The sequence below is a fragment of the Dromaius novaehollandiae genome, chromosome 2 (assembly GCF_036370855.1).
Source record: "Dromaius novaehollandiae isolate bDroNov1 chromosome 2, bDroNov1.hap1, whole genome shotgun sequence".
Lineage (NCBI taxonomy): Eukaryota > Metazoa > Chordata > Aves > Casuariiformes > Dromaiidae > Dromaius > Dromaius novaehollandiae.
This window is the reverse complement of record NC_088099.1, coordinates 345,069-370,590: the sequence shown is the minus strand read 5'-3', so window position 1 is coordinate 370,590 and position 25,522 is coordinate 345,069. Positions and strand designations below refer to the sequence as shown.

At 64.2% G+C, this 25,522-nt stretch overlaps 1 protein-coding gene across 1 annotated transcript; it reads right to left on the bottom strand.

Annotated features, from left to right (window-relative positions):
- Positions 1-5,381: 5,381 nt before the first annotated feature.
- On the bottom strand, positions 5,382-11,938 carry GBX1 (gastrulation brain homeobox 1). Its single transcript, XM_064505528.1, is given in 5 exon segments — positions 5,382-5,934; positions 11,151-11,693; positions 11,696-11,798; positions 11,800-11,853; positions 11,855-11,938. Coding segments are annotated over 5 exon segments (1,296 nt in total). The 3' UTR covers positions 5,382-5,422.
- Positions 11,939-25,522: the final 13,584 nt, after the last annotated feature.

Genomic DNA, 25,522 nt, shown 5'->3' with positions numbered 1-25,522 from the left:
AGCTGTGCATCCCCGTGGTCCATCACGGCTGGGGCTTGGGGTCCCTTTGGAGATGCGGGAAGTCTTTGGACAGCTGCTGGATGCTAAAATGGTGTACGACACCCTAAAACTGGCCTTTGACATGCTGAGCTCCATCTCTTGGACTGAGTCTGGCTTTCCATAGCTGCCTCCCTGTCATCCCGGGAGATGCCCTTGGCCATCCCTGCTCCGCGCTGTGTGTCCCTCAGTCTCGGCTCTCTCTGCAAGAGGCGCTGGGGTGCTGCAGTGTCCCCGAGCCACCGCAGGCACCTGCGTCCCGGTTCACTCCCGCCCGGTGTGGCCTGCCCTGGGCCCGGATGCTCAGCAAAGGCCCCTGGAGGCGACGCGGGCACACGCCTGCGTGGGAGCTGTGCTCCTGGCTGACAGGGCAGCATCAGGCGCTGCAGTCCCGTGCCGTGCTTCATCGTACCCTCAGCGCCGGAGCGAGCGGCAGCGTGGACACAGGGCCGTACCCCGGTCTCGGGTCGCTCGACGCTGAAGCAGCTGCCGCCGGGAGTCTGCACGCTGCCGCGGAGGCTGTCAGGAGGCTCGCAGCTCTGCCCGGCGCCCCGCGTGCTGCAGTGGGGGTGGCCAGGGAGCTTGTGACCCTTCCCGGGCACCCGGACAGCGGGACGGGAGGTCACACACACACACACACACACACACACACACACACGCGCGCAGTCAGCACCCGTTTCCCCGCACCATTCGTGGCACTGCAGGACCCCTGCAGCGATGACACGGATGCTCCACGGTGCCATCCACGGGGACGTCCCAGGCAGCGGGGAGCCGGCCCTCCCGCCTGGCTCTGCGCCCTCGCTGCAGGCTGGGCACACGCTCGGCGCTGGCCGTCGCCCCGGCCCTGGCCCGGCATGAGCGGGAGCTGCTCCCGAGGGAGAGCACGGAGCGGCAGGGCCTCCCCACGGTGCAGCGCAGCGCGGAGCAGCACAGCCAGAGCAGCGCGGTGCAGCACAGAGCAGCACAGCACAGCATTCCCCTGCCCTGCCCTGCCCTGCACACAGTAGCAGTCCCCTGCCCTGCCCTGCCCTGCCCACAGTAGCAGTCCCCTGCCCTGCCCCGGCTGCTCCTCGCTGGGGTCAGCGGGCCCGTCACAGCGGCTGCTGCACAGCAGCTCTGCGAGGAAGAGCGTGGCAGGGCCTCCTGGAGAACTTCCCTGGGAGCCGCTGGCAGATCAGCCGGTCCTGGAGAGGCTGGTGAGGAACAGCAGCAGCAGCAGCAGCAGCAGCAGCAGCAGCACCGTATCGCGGCCCCCGAGTCGCCACACAAGCCCACTGCTACGAATGCTGGAACCGTCTTTGCTGCATTGAAAAGCTGCTCGGAAAGGGGACTACTGAGCCAAGCAACACCCTGCGGAGCGCAATCACTGCTCCTTTCCTCGTTCTGTGAGAGCCGTTCTGCAGGTAAATGAGCAGGACAGCTCTGGGCAGGGGGAATTTCCTTGCAAGTGAGGAAACTGCCTTTGTGAGGCCAAATAACACTTGTATGCATGTTTATATATAATGTATGTCTTGTGTGTGTAGATATACATGAAGAGAGATACATATATATAAAAAATATGCATATGCATGTATACATACATATAAACGTGCATGTATACATAAATGCATGTCTATGTATGTGTATACGTATCTCTATATCTGCCTTTTACTGTGTCTGTGTGTGTGTGTCCACATGTGTGTGTAAGTGTGTGTCCACGTGTGTGTGTGTGTGTGTGTGTGTGTGTGTGTGTGTCCACATGTGTGTGTAAGTGTGTGTGTGTGTGTGTGTGTGTGTGTGTGTGTGTGTGTGTGTCCACATGTGTGTGTAAGAGTGTGTGTGTGGGTACCCATGTGACGGTCTTCCCCCCCCCCCGCCCAGGCCCTACTCCAGGTCGTGAGAAAACAGCCAGAAATTCCAACCAGCTACAAGGAAAAAAACTTACCAGGACGACGGTCCAGCAGTGAAACAGGGGCCCGAGGAGGCTGTGGGTTCTCCATCCTCAGCGATACCCAAAGCCAGCTGGACAAGTCCCTGGTCGGAGAGGCCCAGCCTCCAGCGGGCAGTTGGAGCAGCGACCTCCCCAGGTCCCGTCCTGCCGGCTCTGGGCTCTGGCTCTGCTGCCGGTTTCTCGCTGTTGCTCCCTGCTCCCCCCCACCCCAGCTTGTGGGGGCTGCTGCTCCCTCCACCCCGCAGCGCTGGGAGGTCCCGGGGCCGCGTCCTGCAGCGCTGGAGGAGCCGGTCGCTGCGTCCCGCGGCTGCTGCAGGGCTTTGCTCCGTGCAGCCCAGGGGTGTCAAACGCTGCAATGCCCAGGGGCGCGGGGGCAGCTCTGCCCTGCCCAGGGCTGTGTCGCAGCTCTCCCCTACCCTCCCGCACGGGGCCCAGGGCTGCTCACAGCTCTCCCCACCCCTCCCTCTGTCACCTCCAGCAACACCTGACCGGGCAGTTTCTGCCCCGCACCTCTGTGCTGCACCTGCGGTTACGTGAGCACAACTGTTTGTGGCGTTTCCCTGTGTGCTGGTCCTGGGACTGATTCAATGCAAAAAAAAGGTGGGTTTTTTTTTTTTTTTTTTTTGAGATGCCGAAAGCTCCAGCTCTCTGATCCCGTCACAGGCCGTGCGTGAGCAAGCGTGTGGCCGTGGCGGGGTGCTTTGCAGCGGAGCTCAGGGCGGTGCGCGCGGCCGGCGTGGCAGGGGTTAGCGACACGGGAAACCGCTGCCGTCAGCGGTGTGGGACGCACCAAGACCCAGCACCTGACCAGAAATGCCGAGCGGGGATAAGGGGGTTGGACCCTAAACAAAATCTAGCAACTTTGAGTGGCGCTGGCCCCAGCCCCGGCGCTGTGGGCAGTTTCAGAGCACTGCGCTCACTCCTGTACAGCGGAGCTCGGTGCAACACCCGCAGTGGCAGTGGCACAGACCCCTCCTGTGGACACAGCTGTAGCGGCAGAGCTTGGCTCCTCGCCGCACAGCCGCTCCGTCCTGCCTCCCGCCGCCGGCCCGGCTGCACGAGCACCGGCTAATTCATGCGGGCGCTGTCGCAGTGGCCACAAACGGCATCTCGTCCCTCCCCGCGGCAGCCGTGCGGGGCAGATCAGCTGGTGTCTTCTGCCTCAGACCAACCCTGGCCCGGGGAGGAGGAGGAAGGGAGCCCCTGAACGGGGCCCTCGGGCGACGGCAGCTCTGGCACCGCGCGTCCGAGGGGAGCTGCCGGCTCTGCGAGGGCAGCCAGGGCCAGCAGCCGGGGGCACGAGAGCCCCCCCCCCCCCCCCCCCCAGCGCCCCGAGGCTGCCGGGCTCTGCACGAGGCCTCGGCTGCGCAGCCTGAGCATGGGGCCGTGCTGCGGATGGAGAGGCCAAGCTTGCCGGAGGGGAGGCCCGCAGGGAGGGGGGAGCCCTTCCCCAGCAGCGCGAGATGGGCACGTCCTTGCCGTGGTGTCCAGGAGGGCCGGCGCCCGGGACGGTGAAGCCAGCCCTGGCTTTCAGGGGTTTCTCCCGCTCCTCAGGAGCTGCGTCTCCCAGGGAGGGATGCCAAACGCTAACGGGACCCTGCGTGGCCTAGACTCCATACTGAACCTAAGAGCAGTTGGTGTCGGAGCAGCAGCATGTCCCACACGCTAGGACAGAGCCTTTCCCCTGTCTGAGAGCCACAGTCAGGGCTGCACAGATGCATCAGCTCACTGTGCCCATGGGCTGGGCTGGATGCTGTTCCCCAAACCAGCAGCAGAGGCTTTCGTGGCTGCACACCCAGTTAGCAGTGGAGTGACCTGCTCCTCTGCACTGCTGACCCAGGCTGACCTACACCTGCATGCGGTTGTGCCAGTGCAGGACTGGAGCCTCATCACACCCTGGGGTTGGGCAAAGCCATCTCAGATACGCCTTGGCCTCAGAAGCAGCATGTCATGCAACAGGCCTCATGCGTAAAACTGCTCCATCCTGGCTGGCCCACGTGTGACAGCCCCCCATTAGGGAGCCTGTTAACACCCGCATGAGCTGTCAACATGCCCCACATGGTGAGACCCAGCGGCTGCTCCAGGTTGGGGCAGGACACAGTGTCCGTGCCCGGCCATCCCTGCTCGCTGCTGCAGGAGCCCCGTGGCATCACGGCAAGAGGAGCAGCTGCTGGCGCTGGTGCCATCGCATCAGTGAGGTGCCTGAGGGTCCCGAGACAGGGCGAGACGCCAGCCTTCCTCTCCTTCAGCTGCGGGGTGAGGAGCCCAAAGCCGAGTGACAACAAGGAGCCCGCGCTGCAGGCACCTCCATTCACTCCTCATGCAGAAGCGGGGTGCAGGGCTGCTTAGCAGGGGAGGGGGGAGGAAGGGCTTCAGGGCAGGTCTCTTCCAGCAGGGAAAGTGGCCCCGAAGAGCTGCAGGGCATGGCAGGCTCCGGGCTGGGCACGCAGGTGCTGTGGCGCGTGGGGCTGCGTGTGCCCTGGGCTCGGCACGGAGTGCTGGGGTGGGCAGGGGCCAAGGGCAGGGGCCAAGGGCAGGGGCCAGGGGCAGGGGCCAAGGGCAGGGGCCAGGGGCCAAGGGCAGGGGCAGGGGCCAGGGGCCAAGGGCAGGGGCCAGGGTCCAAGGGCAGGGGCCAAGGGCAGGGGCCAGGGGCCAAGGGCAGGGGCCAAGGGCAGGGGCCAAGGGCAGGGGCCAGGGGCCAAGGGCAGGGGCCTCTCCTCTCCCTACGGCTGGTGCAAGGCCAGAGGGACGTGTAGGGCTTGGCCCCAGGGAGCGCGGCTGGGCGGATTTGCGGGGCCAGTCCCACCTCCGGGCCCGGCGGGACGGGGGACACGGGCTGCCCCGGGGCCGGGCGGTGCGGGGGGCACGGCTGTGCCGGGCCCGGGGGCAGGGCAGACGGCCGCCCCGTCCCGGGCGGGTGATGCCGGCAGAGGCTCCGGGGCGGCGGGGCCCGGCGCGGCCCTGCCGGGTCTCCCGGGAGCGGCGGCCGCGAGGCGCTGCGGCAGCGATGGGCGGCCCGGTCCGTCCCCCAGCTCCTCCCCAGTCCCGGTCCCGGTCCCTGCCCCTCCCGTCCCGCAGCACCGGCACCGGCGAGGGGCGGCCGAGCCCGGGCTCCTGCCGCCGCTGCGGGCCGCGCTCCCCCCCCCGCCCCCCCCCCCGCCGCTCCGGTGCCGGGCCGCGGGGGAAGAACCTCGCCTCGCTCCATAGAAAATAATTTATTGAAATCACAGCTATACACGGGCGGGCGGACGGCGGGGCCCGGCGCCCGGCCCCCCCCCCGCCCCGGCCCGGGGCTGCCGGCGGCGCGGACGGGAGGACACAGCGCCGTATGTACAGACTTTACACGGAATAAATAAGGGACACGTACGGGGGAGGGGGGGTAACCCGCCGCCCCCGCCGCCCCCGCCGCCCCCGCCCCTCCTGCCGCCCCCCTGGGTCCGGGAGCCGCGGCGGCGCTCAGGGCCGGGCGCCCTGCTCGATCTGCTGGTGCTGGCTGCGCACGGCGAAGCGGTTGACGTGCACCGGGATGGGCACCACGATCTTGGGGTTGCGGACGGGCTCGCCCGAGCGGTTGCTCACGTTGCCGGCCTTGATGCGTTTCCACTTGGCGCGGCGGTTCTGGAACCAGATCTTCACCTGCACCTCGCTGAGCTTCAGGGCGTGCGCGATCTGCGAGCGCTCCGTGAGGCTCAGGTACTTCTTGCAGTGAAACTCCTTCTCCAGCTCCAGCAGCTGCTCGCTGGTGAAGGCCGTGCGTCGCCGCCGGCTCTTGCCGGCCCCCGAGCCCGGCGGCGCCTGCTCCGCCGCGGGGCCGCCCTTGCCCTTGCCCTTGGCGCCGGCGGCCGCCCCGTCGAGGAAGGGCTCGTCCTCGCTGTCGCCCGCCGAGCTCTCCTCCTCCCGCTCGCTGCACGGCGTCGCCGCCGACTTCACCTCCAGCTTCTCCTCGTCCGAGCTGTACGCCTTCCCCTCTGCGAGGCACACGCCGTCAGCGCCGGCCGCCCCGGCCCGCACCCCCCCGCCCCCCCCGGGGCCCCCGCACCCCGGCTGCGCCGACTCCCGCAGGGGCAGCGGCTGCCCGGACCCCGCTGCGCCGGGCACACGGAGCTCTGGCAGCGCGGAGCAGCCCAGCCGCGCTGCCGACCCAGCCCCGGGGCGGGGGCCCGCACCGCCCGCAGCCCGGGCGGCTCCGCGGCGCAGCACCCCCAGGGTCGGCGCGTCCGCCTGCACCCCGGGGGGAGCCGCCCCGGCGCCCCCGCTGCCCCCCCCTGCAGCACAGCCCTGCCCTCCCAGGGCTCGTCCAGACCTCCGCCCGCTTCTCAGCTCAGCCCTCCCTCCACCCATCCCGCTGCTGCCCATCCAGCGAGGGGAGCCGAAGGACTTCCCTGGAAACCGCAGCAAACCTTGGCGGGGCTCTGCAGGACGTGGGGTGCCCTGCTGCCGGCTCTCCCCCCCCCCCCGACCCCGGGCTGCTCCACGGCGGAGCTGCGCGGCCCGGGAGCAGCGGGCTGAGGCGGCCGATGCCCACGGCTGAGCTCCCTGCGCCGCCTGGGCAGAGGGGCAGCGCGGCTGGGCAGGCTGGAGGCAGCCGGCATCACCCCGGGGACAGGACCTCAGCCCCGGCATCCCGGACGGGAGACGGCACTGGGACCACGGCAGACACCTCTGCTGTGCTGCCTGCGAGGCTACCGACGGGGAATAGAAGAATGACTCTTCCTCTTTCCAGCCTCTTGCATCCCAGACTGGTCTCTAAATGGTTAAACATCCATGGAGCAAGGGAGGAACTGGGAGGGAGAGAGCTGGGAGGAAGGAGGCCTGGAATCCAGTCGCTTTCCTGCAGAAGGGATCCAGCAAAGGTCTCACAGGAGATAAAGCAGGAAGATGCTCTGGGCCACAGCCAGGGGTCAAGGAAGGAGAGGACCCTCAGCCACCCGCAAGCTGATGGAAGAGCTGCTCCATCGTGCTGAGGTGGGAAGACAGCACCAAGTCCTCCAGGTCTGACCCACAGACAGGAACTGCTACTGGAGGGAGCCGGTCCTGAAGCACTGGCAGCTTCAGTGCCACCCTGCACACAGAAGGAGCAACAGCAGCTCTCCAAGCCTCCAAACAGTGTCGGGTGACTGACAGTTGTACCCTGGGCCACTGCGGCCCCAGCCGGCTCGCCGCTGCTCGGGAGGGAAAGCAGCACGGCTCTCGGCTGGCTGAGGGCGCGGGGCTGGAAACACACGAGCGGCACCTGCACGACGCTGCGAAAGCCCAGGAGTCGTTCTTAGGAGCTCGGTCATCGAGGAGCTCCCCCGTCCCCGCTGGTCCTGCAGCAGGTCTGCGGCTTCGGGGGAGTGGGGGGGCGACTTCTGCAACGTGGCATTACGTGCCTGCTCCTCCTGTTTGGTGCCGCAGAAAGAAACATCTCCACCCTTCTGCTGCAGAAGGGCAGGCAGCACCCCTTTCCTCCCGGGGGCCCCTGAAAGAGGCCTGAGAGGGGGGAGCGAGCTCCCATACGCAGAGGAGGTGCAGCAAAGACCCAGAGGATTTGTGCCCATGCTGCTGAGGAAGCTGCAGCAACAGATGTCAGGGGACACTTTGGCTGCCAGCGGTCTCACGCCAGCACTAACTCTGCCCAAGAACAGGAGCGCTTCCTTTTCTGTGTGCCGCCTCTGCCCGGGGAGCGTAAGGCCTGACAGGCTAGAAGAGCTCTTACGGGGACATCCGCACATTCAGCAGCAGCGCTCACGGGCCCTGCCCCGAGCCTGCTCTTCCCTGGGGACGGGGAGGGCCTCCCAGCAGCCGCCCTCTCCCACAGTGCTGATCCGGCACTTGGCTCTCGTGGGCCTAGTCCGTGCCCTGGAGGCTGGAAGGAGGCTGAGCTACCAACCGTAACGTCACCTCACAAAGCGTGTCCTAGCTGAGGATGCACCTCTCTTAACCAGACCACAAATTCTAAACCATCTGTAGCAGATCAGCTTGCCTCCCATTTGTGTCTTATAAAAGGGTTTGCAAGGAACCTGGTGATAGAGTCTAAAACAGAGGTTTTTACAAAGAAAATTGGTACCTCAGTCTGTTAATCTCCTAGTACTTCTCCATCGAGGAAGTAATGGAAGCAGTGGAACCCACCTGCCTGGCGGGAGGGTTTACTGAGGCTTTCAAATGTCTTTGACAAGAAACAAAGTATTCATCATGAAGCAAATTATCGTGAAATTGAAATATCAACAGAAGGCAATGGGTGAAGAATAGGACTGACCCTTCACCTTGCTCTTCACCAAGCCCTAGCTGCTTGGTGATCTCACTGCAGAAATGCTAAGTATGGCGAGCAGAGATGGATGAGTGTCATGGCGACAAAGATACTCAAGCCAAGGTAGAGCAGGACCAGCGGGACCCAGATCAAGACCAAGTGTTGTGGCAGCCAGCAGAGCCCAGGGTTGCAAACACACACGAGCTCTTTGGCATGTTCACGAGGAACAACACAGACCTTCTCTGCCCTCCTCCTGGCTGAACGTGGAGGTACTAAGTCAGTGCAAGAAAGGGTCTGGGCCCAGTGTCTGGGGCTCGGTGGAGACCTCTGTAGCTCCGGAACAAACAGGTCTCAGGAGAGGGGCGGAGGGCTGGAGTATTGCGTGGCTTTATGCTGGATGTCACACACCTTGTTGCAGCTTCGGAAACAAGCCAGCCTCCAGGCTTTTCTCCATCTCACCGGTTCCCTGCATCTCTCTGCATCTCACTGCACGCCTTTCCTCCCTCAAGAAGCGTGTCAACAGCCAGGAGCAGGCTTGAAACCTTTTAGTTGCAGAGAGAGAGGCTAAAATAGGACTTGGGCTCCTTTGGCTGATCCAGCAAGTCACCGGAGCGATCCTGCCTCCACAGACACCGGTATGACGGAGATGCTAACGGAGCCCAGGGAGACACATAGTCATTTCACTTGATGTCAGCAAGACAGAGAGAAGGAGGCAGTTCTTCACGTGATTCTTCTGCAGATAAGAGATCTGTGGAACGCCTTGCCCCAGGATGTGGCTGGTACTGAGTTTGTCTCTCCTTTCTGGTGGTCTCTGGTGGTCTTCCCTGGACATCTGCTTTCGGTCAGTGTCACAGATGGGAGGGACACTGGGTCAAACAGCATTATAGATGGGTTTGGATGACTCCTTTTGGCATGAATCATCTTTTTCTGACTTCCTTGATTGTAAAACAAACCACCTCAGGTGAAAATGAGGATGTTTGGTAAAACAAGCCCTAATGTGCACCTCTGAGAGCTTTGGCAGGTACAGTCAAGGGAAGCGTTAGGTCAAGCAGAAGTGGGCACATCTGCCCTGACACATCCCCTCGGACCCCGGCAGAGCAGCCCACGCAGCGAGGTCCGTACGGGCACGTGCCTGTGCAGGAGCGCAAGCATCACTGATGCACTGCGGGCTCCAGAGCAAGCACAGTGCCGGGAGACAGCTGACAGGCAACAGAGAGCGAACAACGGTAGCAGGATAAATTTCCTTCCATCACCTGAGCCCGTTAGGACAGGGGAGCCCTCGAGGTGGTATTTCTAAACGTCAGCAATGACCGCTTCCCAGAACAGCTCAGCTGAGCCCCACAGGAGTGAGAACGCGTTGGGCTTAGCCGCAGAAGAGCCACGGAGGAAGATCCAGCCCAGCACAGGTCGTTCCCTGCCAGCTGGGGAGATGCAGGGTGACCCACCGCGGGTCCGGCAGGTTTGGGCCGGGGCGGTTCTGTCCCTGAGGACACTCACGGCAGATCTGAGACCGCCGTCGGCTTTCGGCTCAGTACAGGTGCCGGGGGCACCGCAGGAGCGCTGGAGCCTTGGGAACCCACAAAGGCAGCGGGGAGGCAAAAAGCCCCGTTGTCCTGCTAAGGGACCGGTTCGAGGGGTGTCTGGGCAGAGGCAGCAGCCTGCTGAGGAAGGAGCGGGCAGGGAAGGGGAAAGGCCCCAGCCGGCCGGTGCAGGAGCCGGGGGGAGACGCCAAGGGGAGACGCTTGGAGAAGGAACAGCCAAGCGCTGCAAGAGCAGCAGGGACGGATCCGTGCCGGGAAGCCCGTGAGAGAGAGGCGGCTCTCGGGGGCCGCGGGAGGCGGCTCCCCGGACGGGCCGGGTCAGCGGGAGCCCGCGGTCGGTTTGCATCGGTCTCCCCGCAGACAGGAGCCCCGAGCCCGCTGCTGCGGGAGGAGAACGAGCTGGAGCGGGCTGAGAAATGAGGAGCAACAGGTCACCGGGCTGGTGCCCGCACCCCGGGGGGGCGGCCGCGGCTCACAAAGGCGACGGCTCCGCCCCGGCGGCGGGAGCGGCCCCGAGCGGCGTCCCTGGAGCCGCGCCGCCGCCTGCCCGCGCCGTCGGGGCGGCCACCGCGGCCGGGTCCCCGCGGCTCTCCCGGCCCCGGGCAAAGCCGGCGCCGAGGCTGCAGGCGGCCTGAGCCGGGGGGAGCGGGGCCGCCGCCGGGACACGGCGTCCCCCCCCCCCCCCCCCCGCCCCGGTGCCGCCGGCGCTCGGAGCCTCGCCCGCCGCGGCCGCAGAGCGACGTCGCCGGGAGGGGGCGGGACCGGGGCCGCCGCGGGCTACGGGCGAGCGGGGGCCGGGGGGGCCTCCGGGACGCCGCATCCTGCCGGGGCAGCGCGCGGCCCCGCGCCGCTCGCACCCACCGGGACGGGGCCGGGGACGGAACCGGGGCGGCACCGGGACACGCCGCGGCCGGCGCCGAGGCTGCGCGGGGTCCCGCGGACCGGGACGGCGGGGCGGCCGCTGCCTCCGCGCTCGCCGGGCCCGGGACGGGAGCCAGGACCTCGGAGAGCTCCGGCCGCCCCGCGCCGCCCCGGGCCCGGCCCCGCCGGGGCGAACGGCCGCGGCTTGGCGGCTCCCCCGCCCCGCAGCCCGGCCCGGAGGCGGCGGGCGGAGTTTGCCCCGAGCCGGCGAAAGTTGTGGGCGCTGCGGAGCGGCAGAGACGGTCCGGAACCGAGCGGAGCCGGCGCGGTCCCCGCGGCTCGGCCGACGGGGCAGCCCGGGAGCGCAGCCGCCGGCAGATCCCCGGCCCCGCCGCAGCCGGCTGCCGTCTCCCGCCCCGCGGAGCTGCGGAGCGGCGGGCGGAGGGCGGCCGGGGCCGGGCGGGCGGCTCCAGCCGCGGAGGCCCCGGAGGGACGGGCCGGCGCTCGCCGAGGGGGTGAGGGGGGGGGGCCGCGCCGGCCGCGCCGTCCTTACCTGCGAGACCGGGGAAGGGGTCCGGGAAGTGCAGCGGGGGCTCGGGCGGCCCCTTGTCGCGCCCCGCGGGCAGCTCCTCCGCCTCCAGCCCCTCGGCGCCCCGGCGGCAGCCGGCGTCGGGGGCGGCGCGCGGCGGCGGCAGCTCCTGCGGCGGGTAGAAGCCGTCGGGGGGCTCGGAGAAGCTGGGCAGCGCCGTGGTGAGCGCCACCATGGAGGGCACGGCCTGGCCCAGGCTGGCGCAGAAGGTGTTGGTGAGGCGGCCGGCGAAGGAGGCCAGCGGCGCCAGCGGCGGCAGCCCCGACTGCAGCGGCGCGTGGGACAGCGCCTGCGGCAGCACCAGCGGCCGGTACGGCATGAACATGGGGTAGCCGGTGTAGAGCAGGTGCCCGGAGCGCGGCGGCGGCGTCCCGATGAGCGAGTCGATGGAGAAGGCGGTCCCCTGGCCGCCGGGTCTCTGCATGGCGAGCGGGCGCCGCCGGCTCAGCCGGCACCAACTTTCCGGCGAGCTCGGGCCGCCGCCAACTCGCCGCGCCGCCGCGGCCCCGGCCGCCGCCGCCGCCGCGGCCCCGGCCCCGGCCCCGGCCCCGGCCCGCCGCCGCCCGAGGGCTCCGGCGCCCGGCGAGAGCTGCCGCCCGCCCGCTCGCTGGCTCGGCGCGGCGCGGCGGAGTGGAGGCGCGCTCGGAGCCGCCCGCCCGCCCCCCGCCCCGCCGCGGGGGGGCCGGGCCGGGCCGCGAGGGGAGGGGAGGGAGGGGAGGCGGGCGGGGGTGTCGCCCTCTGCTCTCATCCATCTTCCGCACATCACGGTCGAGTTCCTCCTTCAGCGCCCGCGCCGGCGGGGCAGCGCTCCCCGCTCCCCCGGCGCGGCCGGCCCCTGGGAAGGCGCCTCCCCCTCCCGCCTCATCAGCTGTTATTAATGGTGATTGATGATTAGCAATTACGGGGCCAGCACAAGGGCGCTTTTGTGGGGCCCGACGGGACGGGACGGGACGGGACGGGGCAGGACGGGACAGGGCTGCGCCGCCCCGCGCGGCACATCGCTCCTCGGGCCGCCCCTGCGCCCGGGCTGGGGCCGGAACAACGGACGAGCCGGGATGGGCCCGGCCCGCTCCGCTCCGCTCCGCTCCGCTCCGGCCCGACCACCCCCCGGTACCGGCCCGGCCCGGCGCTCCTGACCGCGCCCCGACTGCCGCCGCCGACGGTGACCTGCGCCAGCGCCGCGGCCCGGCCGGGACCAGCGAGCCCGGCGGGGAGCGACCGGGTCCCGGCAGCCGGCGGCCCCGAGCGGCCCGACGGACTGGTCCTGGCCGGGCACCGAGCGCCGCGATCCGGGGCCGGGAGCCGCGCTGCCCCGGGAGCACCGGCCGCCCCCGCCCCCGCCCCCGCCGCGGGCCGCTGTCCGGGTCCGGGCCGCGCCGCTCCGGGCCGCGCAGCCGGCGCCCCGGTGCCCCCGGCGGGTCCGGAGCGGGTCGCAGCGGGGTCTCCGCGGGGGCGGCAGCGGCGCTCTGCGGGCTCGGGCCGGCTCCCGCCCAGGCCGAGGCGGGAACGGGGGGGCTGGAGAGGGCAACGAGGCCCCCGCGGCCCGGTGCTCCGCGGGGCGCTGGGGCAGGGCCAGGCAGGCGGTGCGGGGCCGCAGCCCGGGGTGCCCCGGGTGCCCGGGGAGCAGCCGCTGCCGGGGTGCGGGAGCACCGGGGTGCCCGGGGAGGGCCTGCCCCGGCGGCCACCGCCCGCAGGGACCCTCGGCTGGGGCTCTCACTGACCAGCCCCCGCTGCTCTGCGGCTGCACAAAGCCCCGGGCTCTGCCCTCCCCCCGCTCGCTCGCACAGATGCTTCCCGGGCTGCCAGCGGGGCCAGAGCCGGCCGAAAGCTCCCGAGCGGCAGCTTGAGCTCCGCAGCTCCGCTCTGCCGTTTCTGGCCCGGGAAGCGCGGCCCGAGCCCTGCGGGGAGCCCGCACGCTGAACCTGAGCGGTGCTCCCGCCCGCAGGAGCGGAGTCGCCAGGCACAGAACACCCTAAAGCACTGAGCGAACCACAGCCCTGCTTCAGACAAGCATCAGCATGGCAGTAACCACCTCCAGCGCTCGGAAGCTGAGAAATGCCGGCGTTTAAGTCATTTCCAGACTCACCCAGGCGGCATCTGCAACGGCAGAGCCACGCAGCGGCCTGCCAGCTCCAGGGACGGCCCTTCTCTCGGGAGCGCTGGGTGCCCCCGCCTGCAGGCACACGCCGTCCGGGGGTGCAGTGCCACTGCCAGCTCAGCTCCCTGGCGGCACCGACATCTGTGTGAGTACGTGTATTTCCCCACCGCCCTTCTCACCTGGTCTGTCCCCAGGCAGGTCTGGTGCAACTGGATTCCCTCTGTGGGAAAGAAAAAAAAGACTCCTCTTTCTGCAGCCTTGGATTGTGTGTTTTATGTGGGACATGATGGTCCAGCCACGTAGTGGGCACTTGAATCCTGTGTGGAGCACGTGGATGAGGTCTTGCCGTGCTCACACACTGTCTCTCCACCTAGAACTCGCTGGGCCGACAGCAGAGATGGGGCAGGCTCTCCCCAGAAAGGGCCTGAACTGCCAGCTCCAGGGTGTCCATCAGGCTGACAAAGCGGGTCCTCAGCTTTCCCCCACTAAACAGGCGCCATCTGAGCCCCAAGGGTCCAGCTGTGCCATCAGCGCCGAAGCCTGCTCGGGCTCTCCAAAGCCCTTCACCATGGCACATCCTTGCAGTTCCAAGGAAATATCCCTCTGTGGCAAGGGCTGCCCTACCTCCCGCCGGGGAAACAGAAACATGGAGAAATCCATGTCAAAACAATCATCCAGATTCAAGTATTCCATCATAAAAGTGAGGCATCCCAAGAAGAACCCCTGGCACCACTGATGCAGACCCCTCCCCTGACTGATGGCCCTGGGACCACAGGACGAGAGACGTGCACTTGTCGGGCTCAGGCCATCTGGCCCCTCGTCGAGGGCACGAGCCCAGGCTCCAGGCTGGGAAGGATGCTGGAGCGATTAGCATTTACAGGAAACCCACCTTAGGGACACGCTAAGGGGTACACTCAGGGTCTGCAGGGCAGTTGCTCATCTTTTTTACCTGTCCTTGGCCCATCTCTCCTGCCTCATCCACCAAGCGTCTCTGCAGGAGAGGATCCTTCAGGCTGGAGCCACCTTCACCTGTACAGCTGGTTTCATTCCACTGCTATCAAAACACTTCATCAGGCCACAGAGAAAATGAAAGCATATTTGTGTGTAAGTCACTGGATTTCAAGACCTGTACTCAAAAGCGTCCAATCAAGGTTATCAGGCAACTTCCTAACTCCTGAGCAATTGCAGCCTGATCATTTGTCCAATGACCTTTTCGTACGTCACCTTCGCCCCCACCACACGCCATCACGTCAGCCAGGCGGGTACCTGGGAGCACCGGGGAACGGCTGTGCTCTGCGACCAGCTGACCTGCTGCTCCCGCAAGGAAGGAGGATTGCCTGTGCCAAGGGCCAGGGCCTCCTGTAGCCAGCGATGCTGCTCCCACACTGACTCCCCAAACCCCCTGGCATCCCACGAGCCCCAGGCATGTTCCAGATGCAGGTTCTGCTCAGCGACTCACAACCTTGCTTTAGCTGTAGCCTCTCTTGAAACCCGGCCTCAGGTCACCAGTGTCGGGCGCAGCAAGGACAGGCTGCTCCGGGAGGGAGGCAGCCGGGAGGAGAGCGCTGCAGCAGCGCAGGCAGGCACCGGCCTCACCGGCACGGTGCATCCCGCAGCAGCCAAACGAGGTGAGCAGAGCAGACCCGGTGACGGCAACCAGGGTCACCAACAGTCCAAGGATCACCTAGGAAGAACTAGCGGTGAGGAAACTCCAAGCCAGAAACTCAAGCCAGCGGGTCAGGATCAGTGTCAGGGCATAAGATGCAGTGTAAGATCAGTCAGAGATGCACCTGCAGCGCAGCTCAGTCAGGGACCAAGGGGGAGAACCTGAGCTTAAAGGCAGCTCCCTAGCCCAAAACGGGCAGGCCCCCGCTGTGGCTCCCCGGGATGGACAGCTGCGTTGTCTGTGTTGGCCCTGAGCCCGGAGGAGCCGAACCTCCAGGAGAGGGGCAGCATGCTCCGGGCCCTGACAGCCTACTCTGCTCTGGTCCACTTCGTCTGTGAGACTTTGAAGCAAAGAAAGGCAGAAGTTCATTCACCAGATTGAAAGCAAAGATCCATAGGAGAAAAACTTGAAGGACTAGAAACAAAAGGTTTGCAAGCAAAGCAAAGCATACACTGTAATTTAGCACATATACTGCCCAAGATGCAGTGTGCGAGTTCCCAGGTGCATCCAGCGCCCTTGCAGGACGCCCCGACTGGGGGGACGAGGGTCCAGGTTACATGCGGTGACCCTACACTCCTTAGACTGCCAGGGGCTTCCTCTAGTTCTTGCAGCCTGTATCTCATCTTCCACAGCTTCTCGCTGCCTAGTGCAACTGCAGTTTCCCTGGCTTCCACTTGAGGCTCAGCTCTCTGCAGTTCGGCGTGCTCCCCGGACATCTCTGCTTCCCCACACACCCTCCCTGCGGGCAGCCCCTCTGTGCCGTTTTAGCTGGCTTCTCTCCCCGCTTCTGAGTTATCTCATGTTCCCTTAACGTCCGTGAAGATCCACTGTCCAGCATACCAGGTGCATGAGAAATATTCGTTGCATGTGCATTTTGCAAAGCTCCTGGTCCCCCCGTGCACTCAGCGGTCAGCGGAGACCTCTCCAGACCTTGCTCGACGCGTTATAGGACACTTGAGGTAAAATGTGTCCCAGGAGGAGCCCTGCACCCTCCCTTCAGTTTGGGGGTTTCTGGGTCACAGCTCTGTGTTTATCAGGCACAGCACGCGGCCCTGGATCTCACCTGGCTGGGGCGTGAGTACTGAGTCCAAGCCCAGTCTCTGCGGGCAGTGTCCTTCAGCAGCTACAGAGCAGCCTCTCCCACCTCCCCAGCGTGTCACTGCCTCAGCTGCACCTCCTGCCTCAGTCTGCCCCTGCTTCCCACCGCTGTCCTTGTCTGTTTTTTGCAGTAGAGCTTCTGAGGCTTCGTCCTTCTCTTCCTGTGCGTTTCTCGCTGCAACCACCTAAGTGTAGGAAAGCCAGCGACTGTTTGCCTGCATTTCTGGAGCCGGTAGGTGACACCGGCAAGTCACTGGCCCTTTGGACACAGCGTCTTTGCTGAAGGTGGTGTGTGGCCTGTCCGGTCAGCACACGGGCTCCAGCACGGCTTCCAACTGCTCCGCACAGGCAGAGCTGCCAGCTGTGCAACGTCCTTGCTCGGTACAGGCAAAACGGGGTGCTCCGAGGCTTATAATTTGGGAAAAGTTGGTCACAGGCTGCTGGGCAGACGCAGCATCCACGTGGCTCTCCTTCCCGCGCTGCAAGGTGCTGCTCCGAGGAGGGCACTCTGCAGAACAGCCCTGGTACCTCGGCTACCGGCTATAGAGGCCAAGGGCCAGACGCTTTCCCTAATCTCGCCCTACAGATCATCTGAACTGATTTTTGCTGTAACTGCAGAGAAAAGCTCTTTCTGAGGCGGGCACACAGCATGGCAAACTACAACCGCAACAGTTAAATAAACTGACTAGCAAATGAAAGCGGGTCTTTCTAATGGAAAGTGCCGTGCAACCTTGCCCGTGTGCCTCGACCACTTCCACCTACGGTTTCTGCACAGAGGCTAGCAACACAGGGTGAACCTGCTCACAGCCTCTAGCCGTTCCTGCGATATAACCCCCAAACGCATTAGAAGCAAGGCTAATGTTGTGGAATCCGTTACTCGAAGCTCGAGAAGTCTGGGGAGCGGGCTGGCTGCGGCCGCACCGTGCTCGTGGCAGAAGCTGGGCTCGTGCTGGGCGCAGACTCTGCTCTGGGACCGCACCCACGACGCGGTGCAGCGTGAAACGAGCCCGGCTGGAGCCGGGAGCCGCGCGGGCACACTCGCGGTGCCGGTAGCAGCTGCCACGGCGGTGCTGCCCGAGCAGGAGGTCCAGATGCCAGGAGCACCCAGGCGGTTCCAGCTGCCTCCGCAAACACCGTCCCACAGTTGTCAAGTTGCCCCGTCTCCACTTCCCACTGCAAAACCTGCCTGCAGCAGCTGCCAAGCCGCCCTCGTGCCTGGGCAACAGAGGTTGCAATTAGGGCCCTAGGGACTGTAAGAAGCTGTTTTCCTCATTAATATCAGAAAGAGCATTCCCGGGTGCATAGTTTTGTCACAGGCAAGACCTCAGCGTGTCAGAAAGAGCCTGCTTCCTGGGATCTGGTCCCAGGCGGGGTTTCTGAAACAGAGAAGGTCCGTTTTAGGACTCAAGGCCACATCTAGCCCTTTAGAGCAACGCCACATACTTGTCTTTTTGAAAAGCCTTGCACAAAGTCAGCAGTAGCAGTGGCCTGTCTTGTGCATGAACCTCTGTGAGCCCCATGCTTTAGCAGAGCACCTGAAGCAGCCGCACACACACACACACGCACACACACGCGCACACACACACACACACACACACACACACACACACACACACCCAGCCAGGTCTCCCTGGTCCGCCTGCTTGTTTCCCCAGGCTGACAGGGAAGGGCTCTCTTCCCAGCCGCAGAGGACCCCGGGTAGGAGCTACGGTGTCTGAGCTCCCAAGCGCCTGCCAGGCACCACCTCAGCTGGGAGCTGGAGTGAGCAGCTCAGCCCGCTCCCAGCACACACGAGCGTTCGGCTGGGGGGGTGGCACCGTTACCTGACTTCTCCGGGACTGGGAAAGGGCTCCCATTTCCATCTCTCCACTGCTGGGCAAGGTGGGAACATCCACACATCTCTGGAGATTGCTCCGGGGAGCACTAACACCTCCCAGATCTTGACTTTTCCTGCTCTGGGAGAGTGGTGTTAGCCCAACACTTCGGATACTTTCCTGGACTCCTGAGGGACAGGGCTGGCCTTTACTGGCATGGTCATGGTACTGGCTCATTTCTGTGCTGGTGTGATGAAAGCTTTCATCAGCACTTGGTTTCTTGCAGACCAAAACCGGGCACTCTTGGCAACATTTCCAAAGCAACGTCTGTGCTTGGGTTGCGAGGTGGTTTTCGCTTCCTGCGTGGATAAGCTCTCCTAGGAGGGTCAACACTTCCGCTCCATCCAGGACAGCTCCTCGCCGGCAGCGTGGCTGTTCCCCACGGAGACCAGGAACACTGCTCAGGAAACACGACAGGCATCACAGAGAGCGGGAAAGAGAGACCCAAGCAAAGGTGTGAGCTCTCCAGAGGGAGTCCATCACCAGAAAGTCACCACTTTCATGGAAAGGAAACTGCTCGAGGCAGCGCGGCGCCTTTGACAGGCAGGAGGGAGCCTGGCTCGTAGGACGGGGCACCCGGAGCACGGCAGCCCCGGGCTGCGGGGGGGCTGGGTGCATCGCTGCATCGCTGCATCGCTGCATTGCTGCATCGCTGCACCAGGCTGGGGGGACGAGGCGCCCGTCCGAGCGGGCAGGGCCGGAGGGCAGGCGAGCCCCGGCGCTGTGGTTGTGCGTGGTGGCTTCAAGCAATGTGGGTCTAGTTGGCCCATGAGCAGACGGTCCCTCGCAGGAGCTGGGACTGACACCTCTTGCAGTCGTAGCCTAGGAGAAGCTCTTTCTGAGCACACTGCGCTGACCGAGCGGTTATGTGACCACGGCTCTGCAGCTGCTTTCATTTCGACGGCTACGTGATGTCTGTCACCTGCGGGTCACTGTATGAACAGACCGTCCGCAGCCATCCTTCAGCAGCTAAGGGCCTGGACAAAAGGAGATGTTCCCTGGCAAGGCTGCAGGGGTGAGAGCAGAGCGTGTTGCGCTGCACGAGCCACAGTGCGGGCTGGTACCCGAATCGTGCTGAAATGCCTGTCTTCAGGCAGGAGTGCGGTACTGACCTACCACAAGAGGAAGCGGCCCTAACTCCTACACCGCTGGGATCCGGTACGGCCCCTGGAGCGTCGGAGCAGTCCTGCTAGTGCTGGGCGCTGCGTGATGAAGAAGAGGCCTCTTCCTTCAGTCGTGGGTGGCCTTCAGCAGGCTGCAGCTCGGTAGGAGAAGGCCACCCACGGCCTCACGCTGTGATTTAAAGACACCTCTCGGGGATTTCACAAGTGCTTCTGGCGGCCGCTGCACAGGGGCAGAACTCAGGGAGGACCCTGGGGAGGCCACGTCGTGCATCCCCATCCCAAGGAAAGGCAAACGTTACCTCTGTCCCTCCCCGCAGGTGCTCGTCCACCCTTCTTATACCCAGAAACAGTGAACACATTCCTCCGTGGACAAAGTTTCCTTACAGCCGCTGTCCTTCAGGTCACAGGAAACATTTTTGCTGGGACTAAACCGACATATCCCTGCCTGCACTTTAACTCCCTGCCATCAGTGTTTACCATGAAAGTGAAGAACAGTGTATTCTCTTCTTCTTTATAGGTGATTTTTTGAAGTTTAGAGACTATTATTGTGTTGTCACTCACTTCTCCTTTCTTCAGCATATACACGTCCAGTTCCTCAAAGACCTTTTTGTGGGTCATTTCCTTGACTTCTCACCATTCCTGATGTCCTCTGGTCCCTCTGCAGTGTGTCCACTCTGCTGCGGTCACCGCGCTGCCGGAAGAGCAGACCAGCGTCGCATGCCGTAGGGACCGGCCCTGACCTGCAGCCCAGCGTCGCATGCCGTAGGGACCGGCCCTGACCTGCAGCCCAGCGTCGCATGCCATAGGGACCGGCCCTGACCTGCAGCCCAGCGTCGCATGCCGTAGGGACCGGCCCTGACCTGCAGACCAGCGTCGCACGCCGTAGGGACCGGCCCTGACCTGCAGCCCAGCGTCGCACGCCGTAGGGACCGGCCCTGACCTGCAGCCCAGCGTCGCATGCCGTAGGGACCGGCCCTGACCTGCAGCCCAGCGTCGCATGCCGTAGGGACCGGCCCTGACCTGCAGCCCAGCGTCGCATGCCGTAGGGACCGGCCCTGACCTGCAGCCCAGCGTCGCATGCCGTAGGGACCGGCCCTGACCTGCAGCCCAGCGTCGCATGCCGTAGGGACCGGCCCTGACCTGCAGCCCAGCGTCGCATGCCGTAGGGACCGGCCCTGACCTGCAGCCCAGCGTCGCATGCCGTAGGGACCGGCCCCGACCTGCAGCCCAGCGTCGCATGCCGTAGGGACCGGCCCTGACCTGCAGCCCAGCGTCGCATGCCGTAGGGACCGGCCCTGACCTGCAGCCCAGCGTCGCATGCCGTAGGGACCGGCCCTGACCTGCAGCCCAGCGTCGCATGCCGTAGGGACCGGCCCTGACCTGCAGCCCAGCGTCGCATGCCGTAGGGACCGGCCCTGACCTGCAGCCCAGCGTCGCATGCCGTAGGGACCGGCCCCGACCTGCAGCCCAGCGTCGCATGCCGTAGGGACCGGCCCTGACCTGCAGCCCAGCGTCGCACGCCGTAGGGACCGGCCCTGACCTGCAGCCCAGCGTCGCATGCCGTAGGGACCGGCCCTGACCTGCAGCCCAGCGTCGCATGCCGTAGGGACCGGCCCCGACCTGCAGCCCAGCGTCGCATGCCGTAGGGACCGGCCCTGACCTCCGCGTGCCGCGATGGCGGGCTGGTGGCAGCCAGCAGCGCGTGGCTGGTGATGGGCAGCACGTGCTGTCATTGACCCTCAGGTCAGAGCCCGCACCGCTCCTGGTGGGTCGGGCCTCACCTCGGCTTTTGGAGCTGGGCTCTGCTGGGCCTCCGGAAGAACCTGCCGTGCGTCCGGGCTGAGCTGCGGCTGCGGCTGCGGTTGTGGCCCGCACAGCGTCTTCTGCAGCGTACGTGAGCATGGTCTGCTCCTTCAAGCAAGTCTTCAACAACCACGGCACGGTGCCAGGGGCAGGACACACCTCCAGGCAACCCCTCCCGTGTGCTACTGGAGTTCGAGTACTGTTAGTAGCTCTGAGCGTGGTTTTCTGACCAGCCGCGCTTTCACCTAGTAATGATTTACTCTGTACTGTCCCACCTTGACTTCATTTTGAGAACATCATGTGAGACTGTGGAATTAAAAAACGGAGGATACCTGACATTTGCTGCTTCTACCCCTTTTCCACGGATCTTTTATCCTGATGTAAAAAGGAGCAGCCTTGGTCTGACCAACTCCGAATCTTGGCTAAGCTCCTCGCTATCTTCCAGGCACGCAGGAATCGTGCAGCTACTTGCCACGGTACTTTTCCAGGTATCAGAGCGAGGTTGGCCGGGCACAGGACCCAATTGCAGAGGTCGCAGGCTGTTGTCGTGCAGCTGCCTGGGTACGGCCCGGGCCCGCGCGGCCAAGGAGCCCGAGGGAGGGTCCCGGCGGGAGCCGGGCGCGGGGCGGCAGGCGGGACGGGACGGGACGGGGCGGACGTGGACGCGGACGCGGAGCGGCGTTGCGGGCGTCTGGCGATGAGCCGGGGGCACAGGGCGGGGGCTGCTGGCCGGCAGCGCCCCGCAGGCGAGCGGGTGCCCCGTCTGCACGTGCCCCGCGGGACACGGCGCCTGCGGCGGGGCGCCCGGCCGGAGCAGCGGGGCAGGAGGGGCAGGAAGGGCACGGAGCCGCGCTCCCGGTGGGGCGGCACCGGCACCGGAGGCCCCCGGCACGCGGGAGAGCTGCTGCAGGGCCAAGGCAGCGGGGAAAGCCCAGCAAAGAGCTCCGCGCGGGCTCTTCTGGTTGGGCTGAGGCAGCTTTTCTGGTGAGTTTTAGAAGTGCCAGAGATGGAGAATCTACCCCCACCGTGCTAAGTTATTCTAAGAGGTAATTAACTATTACATTAATTGCCCTTGCTATTAAAAATGAGCCTCTTCCAATCTGTGTTTGTCCAGCTTCAGCTTCCAGCCGGGACCTGGCTGCACCTCGGGTACCGGTCAGGAGAACCGGCGATGCTGGACGACTCTCCCGCACGACCCCCCCACCCCCCGCGGGAAGCTGGTGACATCCGACGGGGGCCGGTGACAGACGGCAGCACGGCAACGCGGCTGCACGGTGGCGGCAGGGGCTGCCAGCCTGTCCCACCCGCACCGCCGGGGCCAACGGGCAGGAGCCTCGGCCGCGCCCAGGCCTCGGGGTCCCAGCCACGCGGCCCCCCCGCTGCGCCCTCCGCTGCCGGGCATCGCTCCGCCGCCCCGCAATCCACCACCTGCTCTGCGGCCCTGCTCCGAACCTGCCGCAGCCACCAGCGCTTCCGAGACGTGGACCCAGAGCAGGACGCCCCAGCAGCAGAGCCCAGCGGTGGCAGCATCTGCGCACCGGTCCCCGGCGCCTGTCTGGAAACACACGCACACACGCACACACACACACATGCACACACACATGCACACACACACGCACACACACACGCACACACACACACACACATGCACACACACACACACACACACACGCACACACACACACACACATGCACACACACACACACACGCACACACATATGCACACACGCACACATGCACACGCACACACAAAGCAGAAGACCTCAATAAATATTTCTGCTCTGTATTTGAAACAACAACGGATAATATTTATATTTCACAGTGGCAATGCAATACCACTTCTTATTCCATCAGTAACTAAGGAAGATGCTAAAGACAAACTGTTAAAGCAACAATTTTTACCATCTGCAGGAAGATAACTTGCATCTAAGAGTATTTAATTGGCTAATGAGTTCACTGAACCATTGATTTGTTTTTTCTTTCCAACAAATCATGGCACACTGGGGAAGTTAAGGTAACTGAGGGGGAAAAAAATCTAATGTCTTACCAGTATTTAAATATGATCACATGGATCCCCAGGAAACTATGGAGCAGTTAGTTCAACACGGATCCAAAGCAATCATAGATGAGCAGCCAAGGGATGTTCTGGGCAGATTAGTAAAAGCTCGATCCCAAATTAATGTCAACTAACATTTTAAATTAAATGACGTGATTTCAAACAATTTGTTAGCATCTTTCGGAAAACCTACAAGTTTAGAGAAATACTTTTGTGAAATGAAATTTCCTGAAATATGACTCTGTGACGACCAAGGAGTCTGTGCAGATCTCACATCCACGCTGCAACGAATGAGTTGCACGTAACGACAGCAGCTTCCAGGCGGGGAGCGACACCACCGACAAACTGCAGCCTGAGCGAGGCGAGGAACGAGGGCCACCTGCAACACCATGAACACCGCGGTGGGGAGGAACAGGCTGGAGCTGCTCGCAGATTCTTTGAACACAAGTGTTAAGGGGCATTAAATGAAACTGGAAGGTGACTGCACAAAAACAAATGAAAGCAGGCGATCGACACAACATGCAAGTAAGTTAGGAACTGCTTGCCGCAAGGATACGGTAATGCTCAAGCATCCATGGGTTCAAAAAATGACTGGTAAATTGAGGGACCCTGGGGTACGGGTGCAATCGGGGCCTCCTGCACGTGGCTGTTTCTGGTCTGGTTTCCGAGCCGTGGTTTGGTGACGGCACATCAGAGCCGGGTGCCCTGTGCTAACAGCGTCCCACGCGGGGACTGCGGCCTCGCACCGGGGCAGCCGAACTGCCCTCGCCCAGCTCCTGTCCCGGGAAGGGCATTTGATCCCACACCAGAAACTTCCCTTTGAAAAGCCTGAGAAAACGTTAGCAAGCTTGTTATACGGTCAATATGTGCTCAGGAGCATCGAAGCTTTTTAATCTTGTCTTGTAAATGTTTCTAAAAATCAACTGCTAATTGATCAGCATAACCGAGTTAAACTGAGAGCCTCCCTCTCAATCCGTGCTTAGCTTGAAATTTTCTAATTGTTTCAGCCTGAAGAAAAGCTCGAGTGCCCAAAGATTTTCCTTTTTTTTTTCCAGGTAAGTTAATCAATCTGCAGAAGATACTCCTCTTCCTCTGAGGCTCACATTGCTTGAAAACGGTTACTCAATGTTAGCCTTACGCACAGTGAAATCCCTCCTTTCTAGTTTCGGCAGGGACATAGAGGAAAAGCAGCCCATCAAGACCTGCATCCGGTGACCGGTCCCTTCTCTGAGCATCCGCCTGGCCGCAGCCCGCGTGCTCCGGGATCCCCTGCCCCCCGGCCGGCCGTGCCAGCCCGGCCCCGGAGATCCATCGGCCGAAGCAGGGAGCAGCGGTGCCCGGCGTCGCCCGCCGCGTGCGTGACATGGCCTGTCCCGTGTCCCCAGGGGCAGCACGCCGCGGTCACCCCCTGCGCCGCCTCTTCACGTCGCGCAGGGCAGGACCCCAGCGCGGGCAGGAGTAACTAGGGAGACCGGAGGCCAGGCTTTCAGCCAAACGGCAGCAGGAAACACCGATTACAAAATAAACACTTAAATGCAGCCCTGTCCTATCCGTGCGAACACGGCACCATCTTCATGGCTGCGCACACGTCACTGAGCGCGCGTCGCCGCAGGCACCTGGGCAGCGCTGGGAAGGGGAAGCACCGGGAAGCCAGAGCCCTCGCGTGCCCTCGCCGGGCTGCTCTCGCACCAAGGACGTACGCCCAGCTTGGGGCGAGCCAAGTCTGTGCTGCCACCCAAAGGGCACCCTCCTTGCTTTGCCCCTCCCTGCAGTCACAGGCATGATGTGGCTAAAAATTAACACTACAGAGAAGTGAACAGAAATGGGGAGTTAGATACAGGATCCGCTCCCATAAACAGGCCACTCTGAAAGGCCAAGCGGGCACGGCGGCTGGAAGGAGGCGGCATCAGGCTGGCTTTCCGCTGCTGGTTCAAGGCAAACGCGGTACTGACGTGTGAGAGAAGGGGAGGGAGCATTACCCTGAGTATTGAAAAGGTTTATCTCCCCCGCTGCCCTCATCCCTGCCTTGCAGACGGTCTTGGTACGTAGTTACCTCAAGCCAACACCTCCCTCCCTGCCACAGATGCCATAAGACGCACTGCTAAACCTGCTCCAGCTGTGCCAGCTCCTCAAAAATACCACAGAAGTATTACCCGGACACCCGGCCTCCAAGAGCAGCTTCCTCTAGGGACACACCGTGCTGCTGACACCCTTTGCAAGCTTTAACGCGGTGATCCTGCCAGGTGGGTGTTCACGGCGTGGTGCACCAAGGGCGAGGCCCCGCGGGAGGTGCCACGCGGGACCTCGCCTCGTCAAACCAAGCCTGCTGCTTCAGAGCCGCATGGACAGTGGTGCGGGGTGGTGACGATCCGGGGAGCAGAGCTACACGCGGTGCCCAGACAGAGGCAGAAGACGGAGCTTCTGGGCCTGCCACACTGTTCCGCCTCAGAGCTGTGTCCCAGGGCCCCGGCTCTGACGCAGCCGTTAACGGAGGCCTTGGAAGAGCATGCACCAAGAGCAGTGAAGTGCAGTGCTGCCTCAGCGCATCTTCCCCCAGCCCGCAGCACTTCAGGCACTCCTCGAGCCGGAAGCAGCTTCCAGCCCACCCTGGTTAAT